This window comes from Azolla caroliniana, unplaced genomic scaffold (assembly GCF_043228905.1).
Source record: "Azolla caroliniana isolate FFs.n. ecotype wild unplaced genomic scaffold, voAzoCaro1.0.p SCAF_3, whole genome shotgun sequence".
Lineage (NCBI taxonomy): Eukaryota > Viridiplantae > Streptophyta > Polypodiopsida > Salviniales > Salviniaceae > Azolla > Azolla caroliniana.
Genome location: NW_028230438.1, coordinates 4,150,704 through 4,174,816, shown reverse-complemented (window position 1 = coordinate 4,174,816; position 24,113 = coordinate 4,150,704). Strand labels below are relative to the sequence as shown.

The 24,113-nt window shown below is 40.3% G+C and overlaps 2 protein-coding genes across 3 annotated transcripts; both read right to left on the bottom strand.

Moving 5' to 3' along the window:
• Positions 1-10,949: 10,949 nt before the first annotated feature.
• On the bottom strand, positions 10,950-13,912 carry SQD2 (sulfoquinovosyldiacylglycerol 2). Its single transcript, XM_087316276.1, has 11 exons — positions 13,449-13,912; positions 13,044-13,110; positions 12,879-12,949; positions 12,677-12,794; positions 12,509-12,582; positions 12,355-12,410; positions 12,185-12,268; positions 12,003-12,090; positions 11,839-11,916; positions 11,696-11,752; positions 10,950-11,577 (listed from the first exon to the last, which is right to left on the bottom strand). Exons 1-11 carry the CDS (start codon positions 13,871-13,873, stop codon positions 11,082-11,084), a joined length of 1,614 nt encoding a protein of 537 aa, XP_087172402.1. The 5' UTR covers positions 13,874-13,912; the 3' UTR covers positions 10,950-11,081.
• A 4,304-nt stretch (positions 13,913-18,216) lies between these two features.
• Positions 18,217-24,015, bottom strand: LOC147865942 (uncharacterized). Of its 2 annotated transcripts, XM_087316274.1 has the most exons (7): positions 23,597-24,015; positions 23,174-23,493; positions 22,737-22,848; positions 22,502-22,622; positions 21,534-22,415; positions 19,147-21,442; positions 18,217-18,917 (listed from the first exon to the last, which is right to left on the bottom strand). In XM_087316274.1, the coding sequence occupies exons 2-7, from the start codon at positions 23,373-23,375 to the stop codon at positions 18,463-18,465; spliced, it is 4,068 nt and encodes a 1,355-aa protein (XP_087172400.1). In that variant the 5' UTR covers positions 23,376-23,493; positions 23,597-24,015; the 3' UTR covers positions 18,217-18,462. The 2 variants fall into 2 exon arrangements, with proteins under 2 accessions (XP_087172400.1, XP_087172401.1); XM_087316275.1 differs by lacking the exons at positions 23,174-23,493; positions 23,597-24,015 and having other exon boundaries at positions 22,502-22,605; positions 22,737-22,846.
• Positions 24,016-24,113: the final 98 nt, after the last annotated feature.

Here is a 24,113-nt window from a genome sequence, read left to right as displayed (position 1 = left end):
TGATGGAGACAAAATATCGACTCCCGCCAAGACTAACGTTCTGTGTCGATCCCCATACATCCGAATGGATAAGGTCGAGGTTGTTATAGCTCCAGTTTCGTTCGGTGGGGAATAGAAGTTGGTGTTGCTTCCTGAGTTGGCAGGCTTCACATATTGGGGCCTTCCGGCCACTGAACTTCAGTAAACCGAAAACAACTTGTTTCGTTTGCAGATCTTGAAGCCTCCGTTAATTGACGTGGTCGATCCGCTTGTGCTAAAGATCTATATCCGATTCAATCTTCTATCCTTTGGCGAACAACGCGGTGCCAACGTCATTGGTGTTGAGGACGAACATCCTCCCGTCTTTGCGCCCTTGCACAATGATTTGGCCCTCTTCCTCGATGAAGCACCCAAGGTGCATAAACCGCACCTACATCCCCTAGTCGACAATCTGTCCAACCGACACCAGGTTCTTCGTGATAGTCGGAATGTGTAATACGTTCATCAGCTTCCCCCTCTGTCCGACGTGGCTCAAAGGGACTTCTCCGATATGCACAATTGGGTGAACAGTGTCGTATCCGATTTCGACAACTCTCGGTTGTTCCGGTTTCTCCAGATAAGAGAACCACTCTTCATGGCTCGTCATGTGGTTCGACGCACCGAAATCAACATACCATACTTCCTCCAGTTTGGAAGTGGTCTTCTTCATCGAGTTAGCCTTGTGTTTCATCACCAAGGTTGGCCCTTTACCGGCTTTCCCGGTTCCCGATCCTTTCGATCCTTGCGCGTCATGCGAGCTTTGCCGGTTCTCCCGACCAGTTTTGCCGGATCCAGATATGTCCGAATCGGCGCGCTTCTTCTAGCACTCGCTTTCTCTGTGGCCCTTTTTGCCAAAGTACTAGCATTCCGTGGCGGATTTGTCTTGCCAACCTCCGGCGCCGCCTTGACTCCCCTTGCTTGTGGAAGTCCCGGATTGTTGTCGGCACGTTCTCTGTGCCTTCTTTCCTACTCTTGTTGGCCGCCTCCAGTGTGTGCCAACCCACCTCGTCCCTCACGCCCACGAGGCCTATCCGCCTTCGTGTACAGCATCTGGTTGTCCGATTGAGTGGTCCTGGACCCACTCGCGTGGTTTTCTTCGACCATCAGCATCAATTGCAAGTCGAAGAAGGTCGGTGGTTTCTCCCGAGTGCAGATCGTTGTCCAGATTGGCTCGTAGCTTTGCGCTAGACCACCAAGGCAGATTTGTACCATTTCGTCTTCGTCCACCGTCACGTTGATGGACCCGAGCGCGTCGCAAATCTCCTTTATTTTGGTGGTGTAGTCTGTAACCGACATATCTCTTTGTCAGATGTTGTTCAGCTCTTGCCGGAGCTGCAACTTACGGGTTGTGGTACTTGCAACGAAAATCTTACGCATATTTTCCCAGGCCTCCTTCAGCGTCTTTGCATCCTTGATGTAGCCGAGCATTTGGTCGTGCACACAGGACGTGAGGTAGTATAATATCCGGCTTGCTCCTTGCTCCCATATTGGGAAGTCCTTGTGTCCAGGCTCTGGTGCTACCTCATTCATTCCTTCCACGAAACTCTAATACCCATGCCCCAATAGGTACTGGTGCATTTTGTATGACCAGGACGCGTAGTTGCTCTGGTCGAGCTTCTCTGTAGGAAGTGAACTCGCCATACTTCTATCCATTTTTTATTTTCTTTTTTTCTCTGTCTACTGTTCTGTTCTCACAACCTGTAGGGTTTGTCTTGCGAAAGCAAATGTCGGCTGTAGAGGTCTTCAACCCTCGCGCTCTGATACCATGTTAAAACGAATGTGTGGAAGCGTAAGACAACAACTTGGCTACGTAGCAACAGAGAGAGAGAGAGAGAGAGAGAGAGAGAGAGAGAGAGAATAATACACAGAATACAGAGAGTACTTGGGAGAGACAGAGAGAGAGCAGAACATTTTGAATCTATTACAAAACAATAATAGTTCTCTGTACATGAAACGTGCTCAACAACACTATTTATACAAGTCCTGAGAGGACTGACAAAAGTACCGCATACTTCAATGCTCACTCGAGCGTCTGACACTAACTACGAGACTATTAACTCCCTAGTAGCCTAGTTGCTACTAGTCTTCCGGTAACTGATGGATCCGGCTAACCGGCTCCCTAGCTCACCGGGTGCTCACAGGCTCAGGCTTATTCAGCCGATTCGGCTCCGATTGAGCTTGCCGCTCAACACTCTTACATGTGTGCTATATGGTGCACATGCAGAGAGGCTCTTGCATGTGTGTTATAAGGTGCACATGTGGTACATTTCATGGTTTAAACCATACATACTATAACACATACATCACCAGCATAGGCTAAATGGTAAGGTTTGAATGTCCATAGGGTTGGGGTTGTTGGTTCAAGTCCCCATTTGCCCATGTAATTTGCTATATGGTGTATTACATGATTTAGACTATAAAATACTACTTCAAATAAAACAATGCATATAATCTCTTGTAAATTGTTAGTATAGGCTAAATACGTTAGAGTGTCATAAGGTGGGGGGAGTTATTGGCTCAAATCCTCTTTGGTCCATGTAATATAACATTTTTTATTTTTTTTACCTCCACATATAATGTTAATATTATCTTTATGTATAAAATATTATCAAGATTTATTTTATTTTAGTTACATATTTAACTTATTGTAGACTTTTAATGTGACACTTTCGTACTTCATGACAACGAGCACGAGAAAAGACCGAAGTTCGGCACGGCGGTGCCAAGCACAGGAGGAGAGCAGAATGAGTTTCTTGCGAGGCGAAGTCAGAGGGAACACGGCACATGAAAGTGTCGAGACGGGAGTACAGGCGCGAAGTGGATTGCACGGGTCGGTGGCCTCGAAGGACACTGGAGGCCGGAGAAGGATCCTCCACACCTGTATCGAAGACCTCGGTGGCTCAGTCGGAGTGGCAACAATTGTCGTGGGAAGCGTAAGCCCAAGGTGAGAGCAAGTGGGGGCGAGGGAACGAAGGCGGATAACGGCACCAAACCCAAACGGAGCATCGCGAAAAGGAGGCTAAGCGGGCCAGTGAAAGGGTGTTCCTTGGACGCAGAGGACACAGATTCTAGGGACGGAGCTTGAGGCATGCATATGGTTGATCGAGGACCAAAGAGCAAGCATGCGTTCGGAGGAGTCGTGACGAACGACCCACCGAGAGGTCGGAATGAGACTACGAAGAAGCAAGCGCGAGTCGGAAGGAAGGAACCGAAAGTCGACGGTTCGGGACCAACAGAGGCCGACACGACAGCCAGGAAGCGGATTACGGAAGGCCGGGTTGATCGTTGCGGCCAGAATCTTTCACACTTTACCTTTGTCTTGGCACATACCGATGGATGTGCGGTTTGGTGGGGGCTGATGTCATGAAGATTCTTGGCCACAATGTGAAAACCCGGGGAAAAATCACGTGTCTCAATTTTTTATGGTTCCTCCAAGCCATTCAAAAAGTTGAACTTCACATCCATCTAATATGTTGGCAAATCCATGTGGTGGAAGCTTAGAGAAACACTTGGATCATTCCAAAACTTAGCGAATGATTTTCTATGAACTTGTCCTTCCAGACCCGCTTTGTTCCCATAACTTTACTTTCTACTCAATCCTCTCTTCCACAAAGCTCAACTTGTTGACATATTCATGGATCACAACTATGACTAATGGGTTGACAATCTGACCCCACTACATGCACTAGAAGCACATTTCCAAGAACTTTGTCCCACTACCACAAGTACTCAAGCGAACATGCATCCGAAATGTCCCTTAAGTTCTAGTGTATTGTCAATTGATAAACACATTTTCAATGTCCCTTAAGTTCCATAATCAATTCATTTGAACACTTCAAAATTGCACACTCAACTTACACATTTTGACCTTAGATATGCTAGTCAAGGTAGATCTTAGGGTTTTGGCACTACTATCCAGTGTCCACCACGTACATTGCTAGTGTAACTATATTTTAAGATAGGTTGCCCTGAATCATGCCTTCTAGTTCATGTTTCAATATGAAATTTTAAAATATATGTCACACCTAATGGAGTAGAAAACATATATGAATGATTTATATGTGCAATTCACAGTAGCTCAAGATGCATTCAACTTAAAGCATCACAAATACACACATATGTATATCATATATGTATTTAAAACTAATTTCTAATTAAAATATGTGAAGAAACTTTAATTATGTTGGGGACCTAATCACTAGTAGTACTAGTGAAATAATATGTATCCAAACCTTAATGCCTTCAAAAAACTTGGGATGTCATGTGATCAATTAATGTAGTGTGGCTTCCACAATCTAATACAATGCAAAATAAAATGGTACATTAAAATTATTAGGTTCATGTGTACTTTTTGTGACTTTGGAATGAGAAGATTTGTTAGTAACCATCTTGGGGTGCCATGTGATCGTTTAACTTAGTGTGAAGCTTCCACCATATAGAATGGTACATAAAAATAATAGGTTTATGTGTACTTTTTACGACTTTAGGATGAGAAGATTTGTTCGTAACAAGATATTTAATAATATCGTATCTTCACTTCTTCACACATGTACTATATTTTGGGATAAAGTAATAAGTAAAATGAGAAGTTGTCGACAACAATATAATAAGAAAGTTTACGTCAAACTCATGACTATCAAGGATCTAACAAACAAAACATGAAATCTAATAAATGAATCTATTAGAGGTGTAGGAGTGGCCAAATTACAAATCAAGAACTATTTCTTGAATATCTATGAATCTCGCAATATATGTATTTGAAGACATATGATCCACGAAAAATACTTGTGTCAACTCCAAATCAACAAGTAATTATGAAATAGTGAATGCGTTTTGGTTCATTGATATGATAATGAGATGCCTTTAAGTAAGTTTCATTTCAAAAGTAAGGTACACGATGATAATATATTACAATTGTCATTCTAAAGAAAAGTCTAGTTCTATAAAACATTAAGATGTTCTCATGCTTGTTGTGATTCTCAAGAAAAGTCTATTTTTGTCAAATGAGTTTAGGTGTTTTCATGGTTATCATGATTTTAAGACAAGTCTAATTTTCTCAATTGTAAAGGTTTTTATAGGCTTATTGTAATTCTAAAGAAAACTCTAAATTCGACAAAATTTGTAGCATTTTGTAGATTATTATCGTGCACTTCAATCACCATGTGTTGAATTCAATAGTCAAGAGGAAATTTCTTCTTCCAAACAACACTTCATAAACATCTTTACAACTTGACAGTTTATGTCCTCACACTAAAAATTCCACCAATCGCGACTATGTGAAGTTTTTTCAATGTATAGTGCGTATTCAATTTTGAAGTTTCTAGAATATAGTTGGCATAATCATTTTGAAGTTAGGATATTATGGAATGTATGCCCATAAACATCCTTTTCACCAAAGGAAATCATATGGCAATTGAAATGCAATTCAACAATACATGTTACTAACAAGTTGATATTTCTTTTCTATTTCCACATTGTCATCTGTTTGTCGTGATCACATGGTGGAAATAGAAAATATTGGAAGCCTTAAATGTTGAACGTTCATTGAAAGGTGGTTGGTTTTTAAAGGCATGAATAGAGTCTCTTTGAAAAATTTAAGAATATAGCTTAATGTTTGGGAATAAGTTAAGAACACAAGAATTGTAAACAAATCATGATTAGGCGGTTTCTAATCAGCCAACCACCACATCATTTGCCTTAGCATTTGGCCTATCCATGTCACCAACACACACAAAAAATACATTAATCGTGGTTATACAAAGCAAAAAGAGAATATAAGAAAAAGACATGTGCTAAGTTTGATTTAGGTAACGTAGTGAAAACATCAAATATACAAAAAACTTAAGAAAAAGAAAATTAGAGGGCAAAGTTGTAGTGGTAGAAGCTTTGTTAGGAGTCTGATAGAATTTTTAGATAGAACTTTGTTGGAAGTGCTTGGAATAGACATTTTGTGGTAAGAACATAATTAAGAGAATTTGGAGACGGTCTACGATGGTGATGTTTCACAAATACAACATCTAAAGACTTGCATGAGAACTTTGAAATTCTTTAAAGCCTCTTTAGTGCTCTAAAATCCTTGTAATTCCAATAGAGTTTCCTTTCATAAACACATAAAGATCAACAAATATTCTTTATAGCAATAGTGTAGGAATTTCACTGTGATTAAATATGTCCAACATATACCAAGAGTTAAGTATCACACACCCTAGATTCCTATTACATATAGTATGGAGAATTTCAGCACTCATTCTTTATATGTTTGTATTTTTGGCACTATGATGTAATTGGTACAAGAAGGAAATTGCCACTAAATGTAACTTGATTTGCTCAATCCAAGTGTGTGAGAACAAGAGGAAAAATAATAACCATAATAATCGGAATGTGTATATGTACAAAGGGGGGGTATTTTAAAGATGCATGTTGAAAAGGGAATAAAGATGTATATTTAACGGATATCGTGGTAGAAAATGTGTATACATATTTCAAAAGTCTATGATTTTTTTATCAAAGAGAATAAAAGCTTTCTTACTACTTCTATCCTTTTGTGGGTTTTGGCCTTTGTGAGTTCACCACCTTAATAAGCTTGTTGTGGCTCTGTCTACACCTTTGTTAAGCTTGTGTGATTTAGGATTTATTCAAATTATGCACGTTTGTGACTCTCCACCTTCTATGATCTAGGGCTTTTTGGAAATCTCTTCATAAGATTTGGGATTCATGCTAATTATGCACTCACTATTGGTCATTTGAGGTGTTAGGCATAAAAATGATAATGTAAATTGGTAAAACTTAGGATAGATATATCAAAAAGGAAAAGGAAGCTTGCCACCAAAAAGGGTCATCAAGGGCCTTCATGATGATGAATATGGAAGTAATGCTTATTCACAAGTCCCATACTTTTGGACATTGTCAAACACTTTCCAAGTGATCTTAAAGATGCAAACGTCCCATACTTCCACCCCATAACAAAGCATCGGTGTTACTATTAAATACTCAATATATTCATAGGCATTATACCATCATGCTATAAAGCTTCCATACATATTGTTTCATCTCTTCATCGTTGAATTTCCCAATTAGAGTTGTCTTCAGACTAACTTTGGTTGGAGTCAAACATTTATGTTTTCTCTTCTCTTGCAATTGATACTATTGCTTCTTCTTCCTCCTTAACATTCTTCGATATTCATATAATGTGAGGGCTTTCGACTCATTTTTATCTTTAGTGAGCTTGAACATTTTGAGATGAGCCTTGCATTCTTCATCAAATCGAGCATTGCATCGGAAACTAAGCATCCAATGTCAACCTACATATGCACTAAAATATTGATACCCTACCTTGAGAATGACATCTTTCAAAAGTTCGAAATTTGTTTGCACATCTTTACTAAGTGAGAGGTTCATCACATAACTATCAACCTCATTTGCTTACAAATTAGCTTTTCCGTAGCAAGGTCGCATATTGTATCTCTTTTTCTTTTGGTCAATGTGTGAGTTTTTGTTACATTGTGCAAATATAAGGGCTTGTGGTCTAGGTCAGGTGACTATGGACCATACTAAATGTATTCACTATGGATGCATCACATATATTCACCAATACATAGTCAACTACACTTCCTCCCAAGGTTGGAAGACATGTCACAACATGTGTTATCGGGAATGCATGGGTACCATTGAGAATATATTATGCAAGTTTGTGCATTTAAGCATGTGTATGAGAAGCCTACCCATAATATGACATAGTACAAATTACAATCTTCTGAGTCATGCTCAAATATGACAACATTACATTATCATTAACTTCCACATTTTGATAAGTTTTAACTCTATCATTTGAAATCTCCTATTATGAACACATCTCCACTCTTCTCATAAGTAAGAATGTTAGCACATACACTGGAAAATGGATCATCGAATCTTGTCATAAACATTATAGTAGTTGGATTCTCTACGAGGAATGTAACGACATGCCACATAGAGTTTACCTTCATGTAATGTTACTTCAACCCACATATATCTTTTGTATTCATCATACTTACATACTCCTATGCAAGTTTTCAAGCTCTCACAATAAACACATTCCACTCCTGGTCGCCCAATATTACATCTAGTCCACGACCATATAGATTTTATGATGTAGTGATCAATATTAGGTATGCACTTACTGTCATGTTCCCAAGTTTCAACAAGAAATACAATATTCTACATCACTTAATCCCAAGCCTTTATGAACCATGGATATCCTATACAATCCCAAAACATGATTTTAAAACTTGAGGCAATCCCAGAGGTCATCACCTGCTATGTATTTTGAGTCCTTTTCTAGTCTTCATTCTTGTTACTTTAGGTTCAATCTTTTTCATTCAGAGAAACTTGTGCCTTTTAGGTAAACCTTCCTACAATCGAAGATGATACCCTCTTTTCCTATCATCTAAGATTGTGCAAACTATAGCTCGACATGATTCATTCTCCCTTTGGCCTCTTCCAACCAACTATATGTGCTCCATATATGGTGACATCACTCAATTGCAGTACCAATGTAGTCTTTTCACACACATTTATTAATATAATGATGAGTTTTACCAAAAGAGAAGAAGATAACAACTGATGGAATATTACAATGAGAAGATTATCCTTAATCAAACAATAATGGTCTATATATGTATTCAATAATTTATACAAGAGAGGGGGGGCTTAGATTAAATTTCTATACCTTACAATTACCTTATCGGTATTTTTCATGACAAGAGTGGGTAGGATATGAGTTATCCTCAACACTAAATATAGCACATATACTCTTCCATATGAAAAGGGTGGTTCCATTCTCATAACAAAGGTGTGACAAGGAAGGTTTTGTAAGGCACACATATTCCTCACCACATATGTTTTCACACATAATGTTAACAATTGAGCTTGTTATCTTAAAAAATATATTATGGTTTGGGTCCTAGGAGATATGCGAATCTCATGTTTCATGTATTATGCTATATGTTTTGCATTGAACTACAAAACCCTCTTTGTCTCCAAACACGAAAAGCCCACTCATTTATACATCATAGATGCCAACATCCATATGACATAGCTCATGCTCTTTTCAATGTGAGAAGGGACATCGGGGCACAACTATCACTATGGTCACATTTTACCTTCGAGGATAATAAAAAAATCAACATATATATCTCTTAAAAAACTATGAACATGTCTTAATATTCTCACACTTTCTCTAAAACCAAGCACATGTGAGTTATGATTTTAAATATATATAGTTATAGTTAAATATGACCTATGACACCAAATATATCACGCGTGAAAGTGAGAATGGCATTCAACGCTCAAGAATCTTACTATGCCCCATCCAATCTAACATCAAAGCAAGTGTTAACATGGTTTTGATGGTGGACAATCTCTAACATGTATTGATATGAGCCGTTTCCATGTTCCATAAAGTATTTGGATATGTAGGTATGACTATGTAGTATAACGTGTGGAGAGAGAGAGAGAGGGAGAGAGAGACATATGAGACTTAAGTTGAAGGTGAAATAGAGAGCATTGTGGTTTTAGAGAGAGATGTGATGTTAAACAAAGAGAAGATAGAGTGATTATATATAGGGAGGTGAAGCATCTGAGTTTAACAATGAAGTAGAGAGCTTTATTGCCTAGTAGGGTAAACCGTAAAATCAATGTGTCTAATACCACCAAGGTTTAAACTGATATTAGCCTATATGTGTTGAGGGGTAAAGGGGTACATTTCATCTTTTTCTTGGATAATGCAATGTACTTATGTCACCATAAAATTGGCTTTCATAGTGTCCATTCTCTTGTTCCATGGCAGCCCATTGCTGACATGATATAAAGAGCAAAAACTCATTGATTCAATGAAGAAATTTGTTCACCAATTCTGATTTCATGGCATAATTCGTTCGATGGACATGAATTCCTATTGTATTAGAGGATAAACACAAGTTTGGGAACTGTTGAATTTATCTGAACTCGAGCATACCATGTACAAAAAAGAAACTGATTAAAACATACCAAATCAAGTTAACAATTGAACATCAGCAAAAACTGGTCGACATCAAAACTCTCCATTACAAAGAAACATTGAACCCCCATCAAAATTACAGCGTACTTATGTCACCATAAAATTGGCTTTCATAGAGTATCCTCTTGTTCCGTGGCAGCCCATTGCCGACATGATATAAAGAGCGAAAACTCATTGATTCAATGAAGAAATTTGTTCACCAATTCTTATTTCATGACATGATTCATTCAATGGACATGAATTCCTATTGCAGTAGAGGATAAACACAAGTTTTGGGAACTGTTGAATTTATCTGACCTCGAGCATACCATGCACAAAAAAGTAACTGATTAAAACATACCAAATTGAGTTAACAATTGAACATCAGTAAAAACTGGTCAACATCAAAACTCTCTCCATTACAAAGAAACAATGAATCCCCAACCAAATTACAGCATGTTTATTGAATGAATCATACTAAAAATACTAGCTGACCTCTAACATAGGAAACATTAGAAAAGCAATATTGTTACTAACTTAGCAAGTAAAAACGATGTTGACATTTCAAGTGAGGCCATTTTCAATTGGCTCCATCTCATTGGTGTTAAGCATATCTACAAAGTCATTATAAATTGATGTTGAAGCTGCTCCAATATCAAAACATGACCAATAAATCCCAGTATCGAGTAATGCTATTGAAAGCACTTTATGCTGCATGTCCACGAATTTTCAATTGGCTCTATCTCATTGGTTAACGATATCTACAATGTCATTATAAATTGATGTTGAAGCTGCTCCAACATCAAAACATGACCAATAAATCCCAGTATCGAGTAATGCGATTTGAAAGCGCTTCATGCTGCATGTCCACGAGAATGTATAGTGTTTTATAAAAGCACTTCATATATAATAAGACTCGGAGAAAATATATGTTGTGTATACAACAATCGATTGAAGTTAAACATATAGGCCTACATTGGGAGGAATTTCCACACCATGATCATGATCTGGGGCTAGAAAGTACAAAGATAAGGAAGGGGGAGCATCATCACGACGAGGCCTCGAGGCGCCCAATAGATGCGGTCCGCCGGAAAGCCCATGCAAGCCACCTCGAGAGCTGGTGTCTTCTCTTCTGCCAGAACCAAATCGCGGCATTATACTCGTTCCTCACGTGCCTCGTTGCGGCCCGCCAGTCGTGCTTCTCCACCTCGATACGTCCAGCCGCTGACATCCGCTCTTGTAGCTCCGAGGATGCAAGTACAGCATCCAGCTTGCCAACACAATCCTCAAGATCTCCGGGTGTGAAAAGGAATCCTGTCTCTCCTTCCTGGTGTGATGGGATGATGTCCGGAATGCCCCCGGCTCGTGCTGCCACGATGGGTATCCCAGATGCCATGGCTTCCAGAACCACCAGCCCCAGTGTCTCCGATTCCGAGGGCATGATAAACACATCCCCACTTGCATATGCTTGAGACAGTTCCTCCCCGTGTAACATGCCTGTGAATACAACTGGCATCCCTTCGAACATCTTCTCCAGATCCTCCCTGCTTCCACATGTTCAAGTTTATGTTTTCCGGCTTCCCAAGGAATCCAACATAAGCCCAAAAAAGGCATAAATGACTATGGTCATGCTATGCTGCTATATCTCTAAGAGATCCTTACCTGTATGGACCATCGCCAACAAAGGCGAGACGGGCATGAGGCAGCCTTTCCATCACTCTACAGATGAGATAGACATAATGTTAGACAATGTGTAGGAGTTGACAAAAAAAACTATGAAAAATGTTGAACAGAGGATTTCTCACTTCTTCAAGAAATCTAGGCTTTTCTCAGCACCCAGACGACCAACATGTACTATGAGTGGCTTTTCAATCTCACCATTGCTACATAAATGGTAGAAAGAGTGAGTTAGTCATGTGAATCAAACAATAACCATGTCCTGGAAGTGCTAAATTATTTATACATATACCTTAGGCGAGCTCGCATCTCCGAAGACTTGAAGCGAGGATGAAACCTCTCTGAATCGACTCCTTTTCGCCATACTCGGATCTTGTAAGCTGAAGGAAACCAGTTCTTAAGCAGGATTCCTTTTCTCATGGATCTCAGAATATAAAAAGGTCATTTTAGAAGGGAAATTTGGTTGAAACCTACCAGCAGCAGCACCTGCTCCTTGAAGTTCCTTTCCAAGGACACTCGATGTAACAAGAGTAAGATCAGCAGCCCTGTGCAAGATCTCTACAAGAAAATGGTGCATCATTCAATCAAACCTCAATAACTGAATAATGAAACACAGATCTTACATATCATATGAAGTGACTTACTTATCACTAACCACATCGGTTTCACCAGCCAGCTGAAGGTATACTTTGGAATATACCTGAACAAAAAGATCATTTGAGCCAACTAAAACTTGAATCCATACATAAAACCTCGGCTCAACAGACATGTCACAAAGACAACTGAGGAGCAACTTACACTGGAACATGTGTATGATATGATAAGACCAGAGGAACTTGCAAGAGTTTAGCAATAATGAGGGCACCAATAACCTAATCATGATTGTGATTTACATTATTAGAATCGAGCAATATTGATCATGAGGGTTGAAGAATAGCAGAAAACAGATCTCATGATAATACACACCATGATACCAGGGGATGATGCGTGTATTATGTCAGGCTTAAATTTTGCGACCTCCATGATTATCCGGGGGCTTAGAGCTAACGACAGAGGAACAACTTTATACCACGGACAAGGAAAACTGCAAAATAAACAGGACATGGATGTGAAGTAATGCAAAATCAGAGATGGAGAAAAGCAAAATAGTGTCCATCGTTTTCTATACCTCCAAGATGCAACAACCTTTGCACCATGGTAGTATTCTGGAGCTCCTTCATGCGTGGTCACCACTATTACCTGGTAAGAGACAAGCAAACAAAACCTTCTGAAAACATGTTCAAATTTGTCATATTGAAATTCTCTCAAGAACAGTATGTATAGCTCCATCTACCTCATCGCCCATCTCTCTTAGGTAACGGATGAAGTTTTGGAACCGATTTTTATATCCTGAAACATATCTGCATGTTGCAAGGTACAAAAAAAAATCTGGTCAATTTGGTCCATTATATATTTTCCATGGACACGTCCAATATGATGTAGTAGTTTACAGAAATCACAGATGATAAACACAAGAGCATGATTGGGATAAACATTTTCATGGACATTCAATATAAATCAGTGTCTTATAGACATAGCATGATGGATACATAGGATGTTGATTGCAATCAACTGTAATGCCATGAAGGGCATACATGATCAATTGATGACAGAAGGAAACAATCACATAAGTTCCTTAAAAAAGAGATCTTAAACAAAAACCAAATATGTTCACTAGAAGAGCTTGAAAGGAGCTTACGCAAAAGGGGAGGGTTCAACAAAGAGGGCGATCCGCCGAGGTTTGTGTGCGACAACGTTGTCATTGCTGTTCCTTTCGTTGTCAGAGAATGAGGGCTCTAGAGTGGCAGGAACCATTGAGCTGCAAGATCGAGTCACCAACAATGTCCTCTGTGATCCATTCTTTTTCTTCTTCATCTTCATATTGTTATCAGGCACAGAAGACCATCCATTTGTCATCATGATCCCATCGAATATTACCGACCCCATAACACCTCTGGGAGATGGAATTGTCATCGTCAAGCGAACACCACTTCCTCTTCCATCTTTAATGACACGGACATCGGAGCATGTGCAGGCGGAGATGCGCTGCTGTGCCGAAGAATATAGAGGATAAGATCCTGCTCCGCCAGAGAGAATTGGCGATGAGGTAGCAGCAAAAGCCATGGCAGGGTAGCAGTATTAGCAGTAGTGGTAGTGGTAGTGGTAGTGGTAGTAGTAGTAGAGGAAAGGCAGCTCTAATGGAACAAACCCTATTTATGTGTGTATGTATATATATATGTGATGTGATGTGATGTGTGAGTATCTGGTGCAGAGCAGAGATTCCTGCTGATACGAATGAAGAACAGGAAGGAAGGGAGGAAGGGAGGAAGGAAGCTCGATGCAGAAGGAGGAGGACCCCACCCAATTAGGCTCTGCGTGGGGAATATACTTTCGGAGAGAGCATTGTTGACAGCATATTCTGCTCTGCACTGCAACAGAGAAGAGATGCAGAGGTAATAAGGAAGAAAGACAAACAGAGACAGAGACAGAGAGACAGAGACAGAGAAGCAGGGCAGAACAGAGCAGTTGCAGGGGAAGACCATCAGTCGTGGGGCATCTCTCTATCCCCGACCAACGACGGTATGGGTTCTGTTGGGCATGACGTGGGCCCATATCCCCTCTCTCCTTTGGGCATGACGTGGCCCCATATCCCCTCTCCATTGGGCATGACGTGGCTCCCCCCCCCATATCCCCTCTCCTTTGGGCATGACGTGGACCACATCTCCTCGACACCTCATGGCATCTCTCACGTGCCCAAGGGTTTGTCCAGGGCTGAGTTCGTCCGCACACCCGAGGTTCGTCCGAGGTGAGTTTGTCCACGTGCCCAAGGATTCGTCCAAGGCTTGTTTGTCCACCCCCCCCCCCCCTTTGTGCCACCGCCCATTCTGATCAAATTACCCCGCGCTCGAAACTTTCATGTCCCCAAGGCCAAATGAAGGTCAGATGTTATATATATCTTGTGTATGCTTACTCAAATCATCCGCTACTCCCATCGTTCTTCGCCACCTCATGGTATCTCTCACATTCCCGAGGGTTTGTCCATGTGCCTGAGGGTTCTTCTAGGGCTAGTTTGTTCACCCCCCCTTGCAATCTTGATCAAATTACCCTACCCGCGCTCGTGTTCTGCTTGCAACTTCCACATCCCCAAGGCCAAACAAATGTTGGATATTATATATATCTTGTGTATACCCCCCCCCTCAAACCATCCACTACTCTCGTCGGTCTTCGGTTCTTGCCTATGTCCAACCACACGGTAAACACATGTCGGAATACCACATGCCCATGCACATAGTCTCACATTGATTGATCATGCCAATATTTGAGAACATCACCCTCCATGTCTTTGTGAGTATCGCCTTTTGTAAGCCAACATTTTCAACTGATTTGTGGATCGTGCATCAAGTGATTACATAAAGCCACGTCTTTTTCCAAAGAGAAGAGTGTTAATTAACTGTTCGAGTAATGAGCATGATTTTTTATAACAAACTTTAAAACTATACTGATACATTTTTTAAGCCATTCATTAGCGAGAGGACAATTTTGTGATACCAATATTTTATATGCAAGGAGATGATTAAACTTTAGGGTAATGATGTTGAAGTCAAATAATAATAATGTCTACCACAAACATGTTATTAAACGGTTGCCTTCGACGTAAATGCAAGTTATAACTTTATAATGAAAAGGATTTTCCACTCCACAAGTTTTAAACATATCATAATTTGCGTGAAAAGGCAGTATTTTCATGTTCTACTTTAGTACCCACATTGGTCATCAAAGCACTTTTACATTTAATAGCACATGCATGTGAATAGTTCATACGTATGCTTCTTCCCAAACACACTAAAGGTGTCTTAAAGTAGTGAACTTATATAAGGCATCATATAATATGCCAATGGCTCAACTAGATCATTGCATTTGTTGGAATATATGTATCATTATGATTCAATATTGAAAATATGTGAGAGGATGAGAGGATGAAAGAATTAGAAATGAGGAATGAGGGACAAGGAACGAGTGAGAGATCAAATGAGGGGATTTTCAAGATGTCAAACTCAACCATACACCTTTTCTATGAAACTTCAAATATCACACTCATTCTCTTATGAATGTAGACTTCAACGTAAGCACAACTAGAATGTTCTATCAAGACCAAAGCCCCCACCCTTGTATCTAGTGTTCATTTTTATACTTCTTGTGTGGGGTTAGTTATCTTTTGCTCATAGTTGGACAACAAATCCTCTCGAACAAGCTCCCTCATCTAGTCTCTATAGCTATCATTGACAAGCATTTCATTGCATCGTGTGATATAATTGATTAGGCTAGTTCATGTGGTACTTGTGAATTCAATGCATGTAATCTCCTTTGACATTGCTAGATAACATCCATACATTCTTGGTATGTGATGGTTCAAACTTCATAATGTAAATATTGACTAGAAAATGCCACACAATCAATAACCCCTAGCAGAACCATAAGTAGGATTTCCTTAAGTTAGTGAAACTAGGACAAACAAAAGAAATGATTGTATGTTCAACATAAAAATTAGCTTCTTAGTTATAATAATTGTTCAATAGAGGAAAGGAAGAATTTCCTTTAGTTCTAATATGTGAATGTTGGTAACTTAATAGCCCTTGACAATCACACTTGCTTGATTTGCCAAGTAAACATAAAATGATGATTTGATCCACAACACAACCTCAATAAGGAAACTGAATACTAATAGAAAGAAAGATACGTGATAAGAGTAATACACCTAATTAAACAACACAATGTTTATCAAGCCCTTTAGTGGTTGTGAGAATATGAACTCTATACAAAATATGAGAAATGTAGCTTTCATTGTATCCAATTAGAACCTAGAAATTTGGGCTATGTGGTTCTTCACAAATGCTATATATTGATTCAATGAAGGTTCAAATAGTTCTTGATTGGTAGACACCACATTTCAACATTTCTTAGGATTTGTAAATTAAGATCACACTGGTTCTCACATACCTCAAGTAGAAGAACTAGACATGGAGCTCGAGTCTAGCTAAAGAAAGCAAGTGTTAACTTTAGTCTTGATTTAGGTTCATGCGAGACCTAGCCATACCTTTCAACATTGAAGAAGATTCTTCTAATTTCGTGCTAGGAAGTATCTTGTAGCAAACTAGAGATGATGAGAATAATTGGAATGAAGGTTTTTCTTAACCATTTTCAAGAAAACCCTTCATCTTGATGATCCTTTTGTATGTAACGCGGACCCATGTGGACTCACATACATACAAAAGGATAATTGGGATGAAGGTTTTTCTTAGGAGTGGTTAAAATGGGACAGGGGCATCGATGTGATTTGTATAATGTAGAGAAAGGGGTGGGGGTGTGTCTGTAATTTTTCAGAAACTTATGTTCTTCTTCAAAGGCATAGAGCTGATGTTAAGCAAAGAGAGGCATCTCTTTCATATTTTGAAAGTCTATTCTCTGCAGGGCACAAGGCCTTGTGGGTGTTGCACAGTCTTTACCCTCTTTGTGTGTATATGGGTGTGCATTTCAATAGTCAAAATGCACCTTTACGTTTCAATGGTAGCATTATGTACTTTGAAAGACTTATGTGTATATGATCATATACCCTGCATTTCTTTCATGGCACACGGCCTTGTGGGTGTTGAAAAATGTCTTTCCATGGAAGGTAACATTACCTTAAAAGACTTATGAGTATATATGATCATGTAACCTTCATTTCTTTCAGCCTTGTGGGTGTTGCAACGTCTTTACTGTGTGTATGCATTTCATAGCCATTTTGCATTATTTTTTGTCCACGGAAGGTATTATTACCTTGAAAAAACTTATGAGTATATGACCACATGCCCTGCATCTCTTTCATGGCACATGGCCTTGTGGGTGTTGCAATGTCTTTACTCTGCATGATCATATACTCTGCATCTCTTTCATGGCACATGGCCTTGTGGGTGTTGCAATGTCTTTACTCTCTCTCTGTGTGCATGCATGTCGATTGCCATTTTGCATCCTTTCTTTTCCATGCAAGCTAACATTACTTTGAAAGACTTATGTGTATATGATCTTATACCCTGCATCTCGTTCATGGCACATGGCCTTATGGGTGTCGTTAGATCTTTATTTATGCATTTCATTTGCCTTTTTGCATCATTGCCTTTCCATGGAAGCTAACATTAACTTGAAAGACTTAAGAGTATATGATCATATACCCTGCATTTCTTTCTCCTGAATCTTTTTGATCCTTGTGTCAGTACAGCGCTATGTCCATTCCAGGCTATGTAAACAAAGACATCCCTCCCGTTCCTCCTATTTCAAACTGGCTGTATTTAAAAAAATATTTCCCTGTATTTATGGTGTTCCTTAAAAGTTGTTCTTTGTAGAAACAATAGGTCTTCATTACAACCACAGGTTACTTTACCTGTTACATTTATTTCTACAAGTAACAAAGAAATGAAATGAAATACATATGTATGAATGACTTGCTTTCAGAGCATGTCTTAAGACATTCTATAGAGTAGAGGCTTGAAATCTGGATGGTGAATCCAGACTAAACTCCACACACATCCAAACATCCATTGATCCATCCTACATACATTCTCTTCACATATGTTTATATGCTATACATATGTATATATATATTTTGTATATGGTCAGCATAATGTACAAGGTGAGCTTCAGTGCTACATGACATACTCCATCTTCTGTCTGTTTCTTCACATGACAATACAATTACAGTTGGAGTTAGCACCCAATTTTATTTGGCTGTTAGCTTCGGTAGTTTTTTCCTTCTCCTCCACCATTGCCTCATCACCATCCTTCATCATTCCATCCATGGGAACTGGATGCTGAGTGATTGGTCCAGCCACACATAAGGTTTCTTCTTTATCCGAAGCCAATGAAGCAGACTTGGTTTCCTTCTGCCTTCCTTTGAACTTGACCGTCCTCGATATCGTTCCTCTCAGTGATCGAATGTACTCTGAGTTAAGGAATTGCCTTCTTTCTTCATGAGATTTCGGAGCCACCATTGCTAGATTTGCTGCTTCTTTCTCTGCAGCTATGTTGGCTGCCTTGTACACAATCTCGTGTACAATAGAACTACAGAAAAGTATCCTGTTTGTAGTTTCATCGAAACAAAGGTTGGCTTTCACACTATTCTCGACAGTAGCTTCTGCAACTCACAATATACAAAGTCCATGTTAGTGACAATACTCTGTCGGACATATCTTTCTATCTAAATCCTCATCTCATTAAATATCTGTATAAAACTAGAATCTTTGGTAGCATATGGATCTAACTAGAAAAGCAAAAAGAGAACTTAAAGTCCCTATCAGGATTTCCTTTGGCTACAATTAGGATTGTCCTGTAGCAAATGATGTGTTTTATGCTATACATATTACCGTTTGTATTTGTATATTGATGGCTTTCTGTTGATATTGACATTGTCTCCATTTGAACTACTATGGCATTGCTGTTTGTGTCATCTGTTTCTACAAAATCATTTGCTTCTTGTGGACTGATATCAAGTAATTGTGGGATAGTGGAATGAACATCATCCATCAAGGAAGAAGTTGTAGTTTCAGCTGTTTCAGGGAAAGCTGGACGTGGACGAACATCTTCTGGAGAAGGTTTAGCATCAGTTGATTCATCATCACAACTTGTGCTTTGATAATTATCCTTCAAAGAGTCTGTAGTCTCAGTAGGCTCATTGCCATCGAGACTTGGGTTGACATCAATGATCAGGAAAGCTGTAGTAGCTTCAGCTGGTTCAACGTTTTGTGAACTTTGATGTATATCCTCCTCAAAATCCATAATCTTGTTTGGCTCAACATTATCCAGATCTAGGCGAACATCTGTAAGGGGATCGATAATATCCGTTGGTTCAGCATTACTCATTATTGTATCAATGTGTGCTAGAAAATCTGTTGTCTCATTTTGTTCATCACTCCCTGGATTCATTAAACCTGCAACCTTAGTTTCGTCACAACTTTCTGCCTTTGGTACAATTGTAGCTTTGGGACAAACCACCTCAGATGCAAGAGGCACAGGATCCTCAACAGCAAAGGGATTCTTTGTTAACCCGAATTCATTGTTCATATCACCTTGGAGTACCTGTTGAAATGGAATGCAAATATCTCTTTCATTTTCTATCTCAACTTCATCTGGGACACTGTTTGAAGTGAGAGACCCGTTGAATTGAACTCGGTCCTCGGATTGCTCAATAATCTTCTCTTGACAATTGATTGCAACTGTATCCAGTTGAAAACTATATACTTTCTGTCCATTCTCGCTTTGATAACCATCAACGTCCACGATATATCTTGGGATTGTTGTTCCATTCTTATCAAAATTTTGGAGGACTACATTGTCTTTACTATCTAGCACTCTGATGCAGTCCTCAAGGTTGTTATTCTGTGAATTTAACTCATGTCTACAGGAACTACTGCTGTAACTTGGAGAATCTGGAGGCAAATTATTAAATTTTGTTTCGTCGCAGGCATCTCTACTGTTTGCATTGACTGATGAAGGAAGATCTGTCTCTATGTGATCAGAATTAGTTTTTCTCGCATTTACCGATCCCTTTATTTCACAATCTAGGTTGGTAACAAATACTTCTTGACTAATCAGCGTTTTTCTCTCCTCTATGTCTGCAGAACTATCTGGCGAACTTTCGACCACCATATCATGTAAATCTGCATGGTTTTTCACGGAAGTAGGTTGAATTTGCAATTCTGAATCTCCCAGGTCCTCGAACTGTAAATAGCCACTTGATTCTTCATGATTGGAGAACTCCTGACCTTCAGAGCTGCTTATTAATCGTAAAGCCTCCTTATCGAATTGATCACTGCCATGCTCAAAGACTTTACTGTCTTGGGCATTGTTTCGCTCATCTGGCATGGGGTTTCCTCCTACCTGGAGGGAGCTCTTATAGGGCACATCTGTTGGTTGAGGAGCTAATTCTGGTATCATTTCTTGATTTGAACACTGAGATGTCTGAAGTGGCCCTGGTTTGTTTAATTCATGGTAATAGATGTCGGATTGATGAATATCATCACAATCTAGATCTCTCTTAAAGGGATTGTTCTTCATATACGTCTCTCCTTGGATATAACTTAAGTTCTTACTTGGTGGATGTTGCTCTGAAGACACTGTTTTAGGATCTAAATCTATTGATTCATTGTTTACAATTTGCTCGGTGATGGGAAAGTTATCAGTGGAAGTACTCTCCTCTTTGCTCACAGGCATTTCACAGCAATTTGCATTCATTTCCTTTAGTGTTTCTTTGAGCTCAGGTTCATGAACAGTGTTTTGTTCCCACATGATTCTAGTCTCTGTTTCCAAAGCATGGGCTGTGTTGGCAGTGACACTTCCCTGCTCCTGTGTGTCAGCATCAATACCAGGACTTTCTGTGTACTCCAGGTTCGGCATGCCTGTCCCATCTGCCTCGATTCTCTTGGTTATGGGTGGAGATGACCCTTTTTTATTCCCTGTGGTATTATTTCCTGAATCTTCATTGCAGGCACTCTCATATCCAGAGAACACTCTCACATCCTTCTCTGAACTGGCATTGGTGCTCCCTGTAATGGAAGACTCTAAGATTGGACTCGCAGGCCTGTGATGTGTGGTGTAAAATGACGATGGAGCACTGGATAGGAGAGGACGGAACATGCTTTGAGAAACATGGTGATTGTGATCCTGCAGAGTTTAAAACCAAAAAAACAAGCTGTTTAAGAGGCAAGTAACTTTGTTGTAGAGAGAATTGAATCAGATATAAGATGAGACTTACAGGACGCCTCACGGATGGCTCCAGGGACTTCCTTACTGTGGCATTCAGAGAAGCAGAGGTCTCTCCTAAGGTAGCAGACCTTTTATTCAGTATTACATTGGGACGATACCAGCTGCTTACTTCATTCTCTGCTACTCGGGTGTCTTCTTCCAGTGTGGGGTGGGGCGGACTCATTGCATTGAAGTCGAGGAATGTCGGCTCGATCGTGTCAGTGCCATCGTCCGAGGAGGACACGACCGATCCTCGACTGCTCCAGTAGTCTTGGCTCGCCGTTGTGCTTGAAACTCTGGATCCAGATGATGACGAGTTGCGCCACTGTGACAAGGGCCGGCTGCCCGTCTCGGCCGCCGCCTCGGAGTAGGAGGGGGTTGTGGGGGATGAAGAGCTCAACGCAAGCATGGCCGAGGATCCCCGGGAGCCCGTCCGGCTGGAGATGCATGTCCGCAGATTCGGGGGCGCCTCATCTGAGAACCCGAGATCGAGTGCTTGCCATGCGTGCAGTTTCGGTGACACTGGCGCACGACGGCTTCTACCTCCCGTTGGGGTTGGGATGGTTCTCTCGGTTGAAGACGAACGGACACTTGGGGATGTATTCATTCTTCGCAATACTGGAGTCGAGGGCCTTGTCGATGATGAAGATGATCTGTTTGTAGTAGTTGTGGACCTCGACAATCCGGCCTTTGTAGGAGTGGCAGGCCGAAGAGCTGGACTTGAACCCGTCCTCGATGAAGGGGAAGGTGTCCGTCCTCTCCTCAGGGAACTTGTGCTGCGTGGAGATGATGAGGCAATTGATGGGGATGCTGCACTGGTGGGTGTCATTGTCATGCTATGGCTTCTTCGTGGGGTTCCGCTCTGTATCTCTCTTGGATTTGATCTACGTAACTGCGACAGAGCGTACTAGTTTCTAGATGTCTGATCTGAGATTCAAACTCTATATGAATAAGAGAATGGCAGAATAGGTTACTTACTCCTGAAGCTCTTGAAGGAGTGTGCGTTTGAATGAGATTGATGTGTGGTTCTGCATGCTCTGGAACAGGCTCTCCTCTCTCCAGCAATGGGAAAAGTGGAGTCCCTGGAGGGGTTAGAAGCCTGTATATAAGATCCAGCATGTATGTTATATATAATGCATTCTTTCCTTGAATTCATGGCATGCGAAAACCCGAATTCAAACTCGATTCAGATGCAGTATTTCAAAGACATTACCAGTCGTAATCATTCTTGTCTGAATCTGTTGCGAGAAGATCATTTCCTTTCCAATGGGGTGTCGACGAAGGAGAAATGGAGAAACCAGTGAGACCTCTGAATTTACTGCTCTCTGCACAATTTATAAACTCAAATTGCTCTCTCTCTCTCTCTTTGTGTGTCTCTCTCAAGTATCTCATTCTCACGATTTATCTACAATTGATCCCATCTACAAGTATATGTACAATTAATCACACATACAAAAAAAACAAATCAAATGAGCTATTCAGATTAGGGTTCCTGATACATCTACCAATCTCTGCAAGTGATTACACCTGCACGCATATCGCGACTGTTCTCACAAGACGGGAGGTATCTTCGGAAATGAGCACAATGTTCATATTGAAAGACATCAATTCTGTAATTAGACAGTAAATCGGAGACATTAAAGAACTTACGCAGGGGAACGTCGCCAATGTCATTATCATTGGGAGGATGGAGGAGGCCTTTATTATCCTTTCTGGTCATGTCATTGAAGAGAATGAGATCATCATCAACATCTCTGATGTGGTTGGGATCAGGTTCGCCCTGTACACACCAGTTCTCCTTGCTTCTGTTCCATTCCTGCTGCCGAATGGCATCACGGCCACAATGCCTCATTGCCACAAAACCAGGACAATGCTCAGATTTGACAATTATATGAAAGATCCCATGTGCTGGGCATTGTGATAATCGTCATCATCGTCAATGGCTGGCAGCAGTTGTCTTCAATCCTCTCCTGTCACATACCAAACCCACATTCAATGCATAGCTTGCTGCTTGTCGAGCTTATTAGAGCTCTTCTACACACTGTTCAAAATGAGATTCGCAATCTAGCTAACCTGGATTTGGTTAGTCGTGCAAAATTTCCGATTTATGACTAGAAACATTTGGGTAGTGTCGAATCAATGTGAATTGAATGCATTGCTATGGACAGATAAAGACATTTGGGAACTGATCTTTGCAGACTGACAGTGCTTCAAATTGGTGGGCAATTACAAGGGGGTTGAGTCAAGAGGAGGTTTTGAGGAGCCTGTCTATACACAACAGATCAAAAAGCAATACAAGGGGTTTGATTTTTCGATGCATACAATCAAGTTGCAAAGATTGGAGTTTCAAAACAGTGGTATCCAGATGTAAATATATATATGTATAATGTATGGTTGGGCAGGGAGGAGATGGAGTATTAAAGAGCTGAGCGAAGGGGGGATCTTGAACAAAAGGGAGTGGGGTGGAGGTTAGGGAGAGAGACACAGAGAGTGTGTGTGCAGTCCACTTTTTTGGTGAGAGTTAGCCTATGTATGTATGTATGTATGTATGCATGCATGTTTGTGCGTGTGTATGTATGCATGTATGTTG

Bases quoted from the DNA above. Each gene is read 5' to 3' on its own strand.
- SQD2 (XM_087316276.1), bottom strand. From the start codon at position 13,873: ATGGCTTTTGCTGCTACCTCATCGCCAATTCTCTCTGGCGGAGCAGGA. The intron at 12,411-12,508 runs GTAAGTTGCTCC...CTTTTTGTTCAG, and splicing joins TATCATACACATGTTCCAGT to GTATATTCCAAAGTATACCT. The intron at 12,091-12,184 runs GTAGGTTTCAAC...GGTTTCCTTCAG, and splicing joins AGGAGCAGGTGCTGCTGCTG to CTTACAAGATCCGAGTATGG.
- LOC147865942 (XM_087316274.1), bottom strand. From the start codon at position 23,375: ATGAGGCATTGTGGCCGTGATGCCATTCGGCAGCAGGAATGGAACAGA. The intron at 22,416-22,501 runs GTAAGTAACCTA...GCTCTGTCGCAG, and splicing joins CTCCTTCAAGAGCTTCAGGA to TTACGTAGATCAAATCCAAG. The intron at 18,918-19,146 runs GTAATATGTATA...TGTGAGTTGCAG, and splicing joins TCAATATACAAATACAAACG to AAGCTACTGTCGAGAATAGT.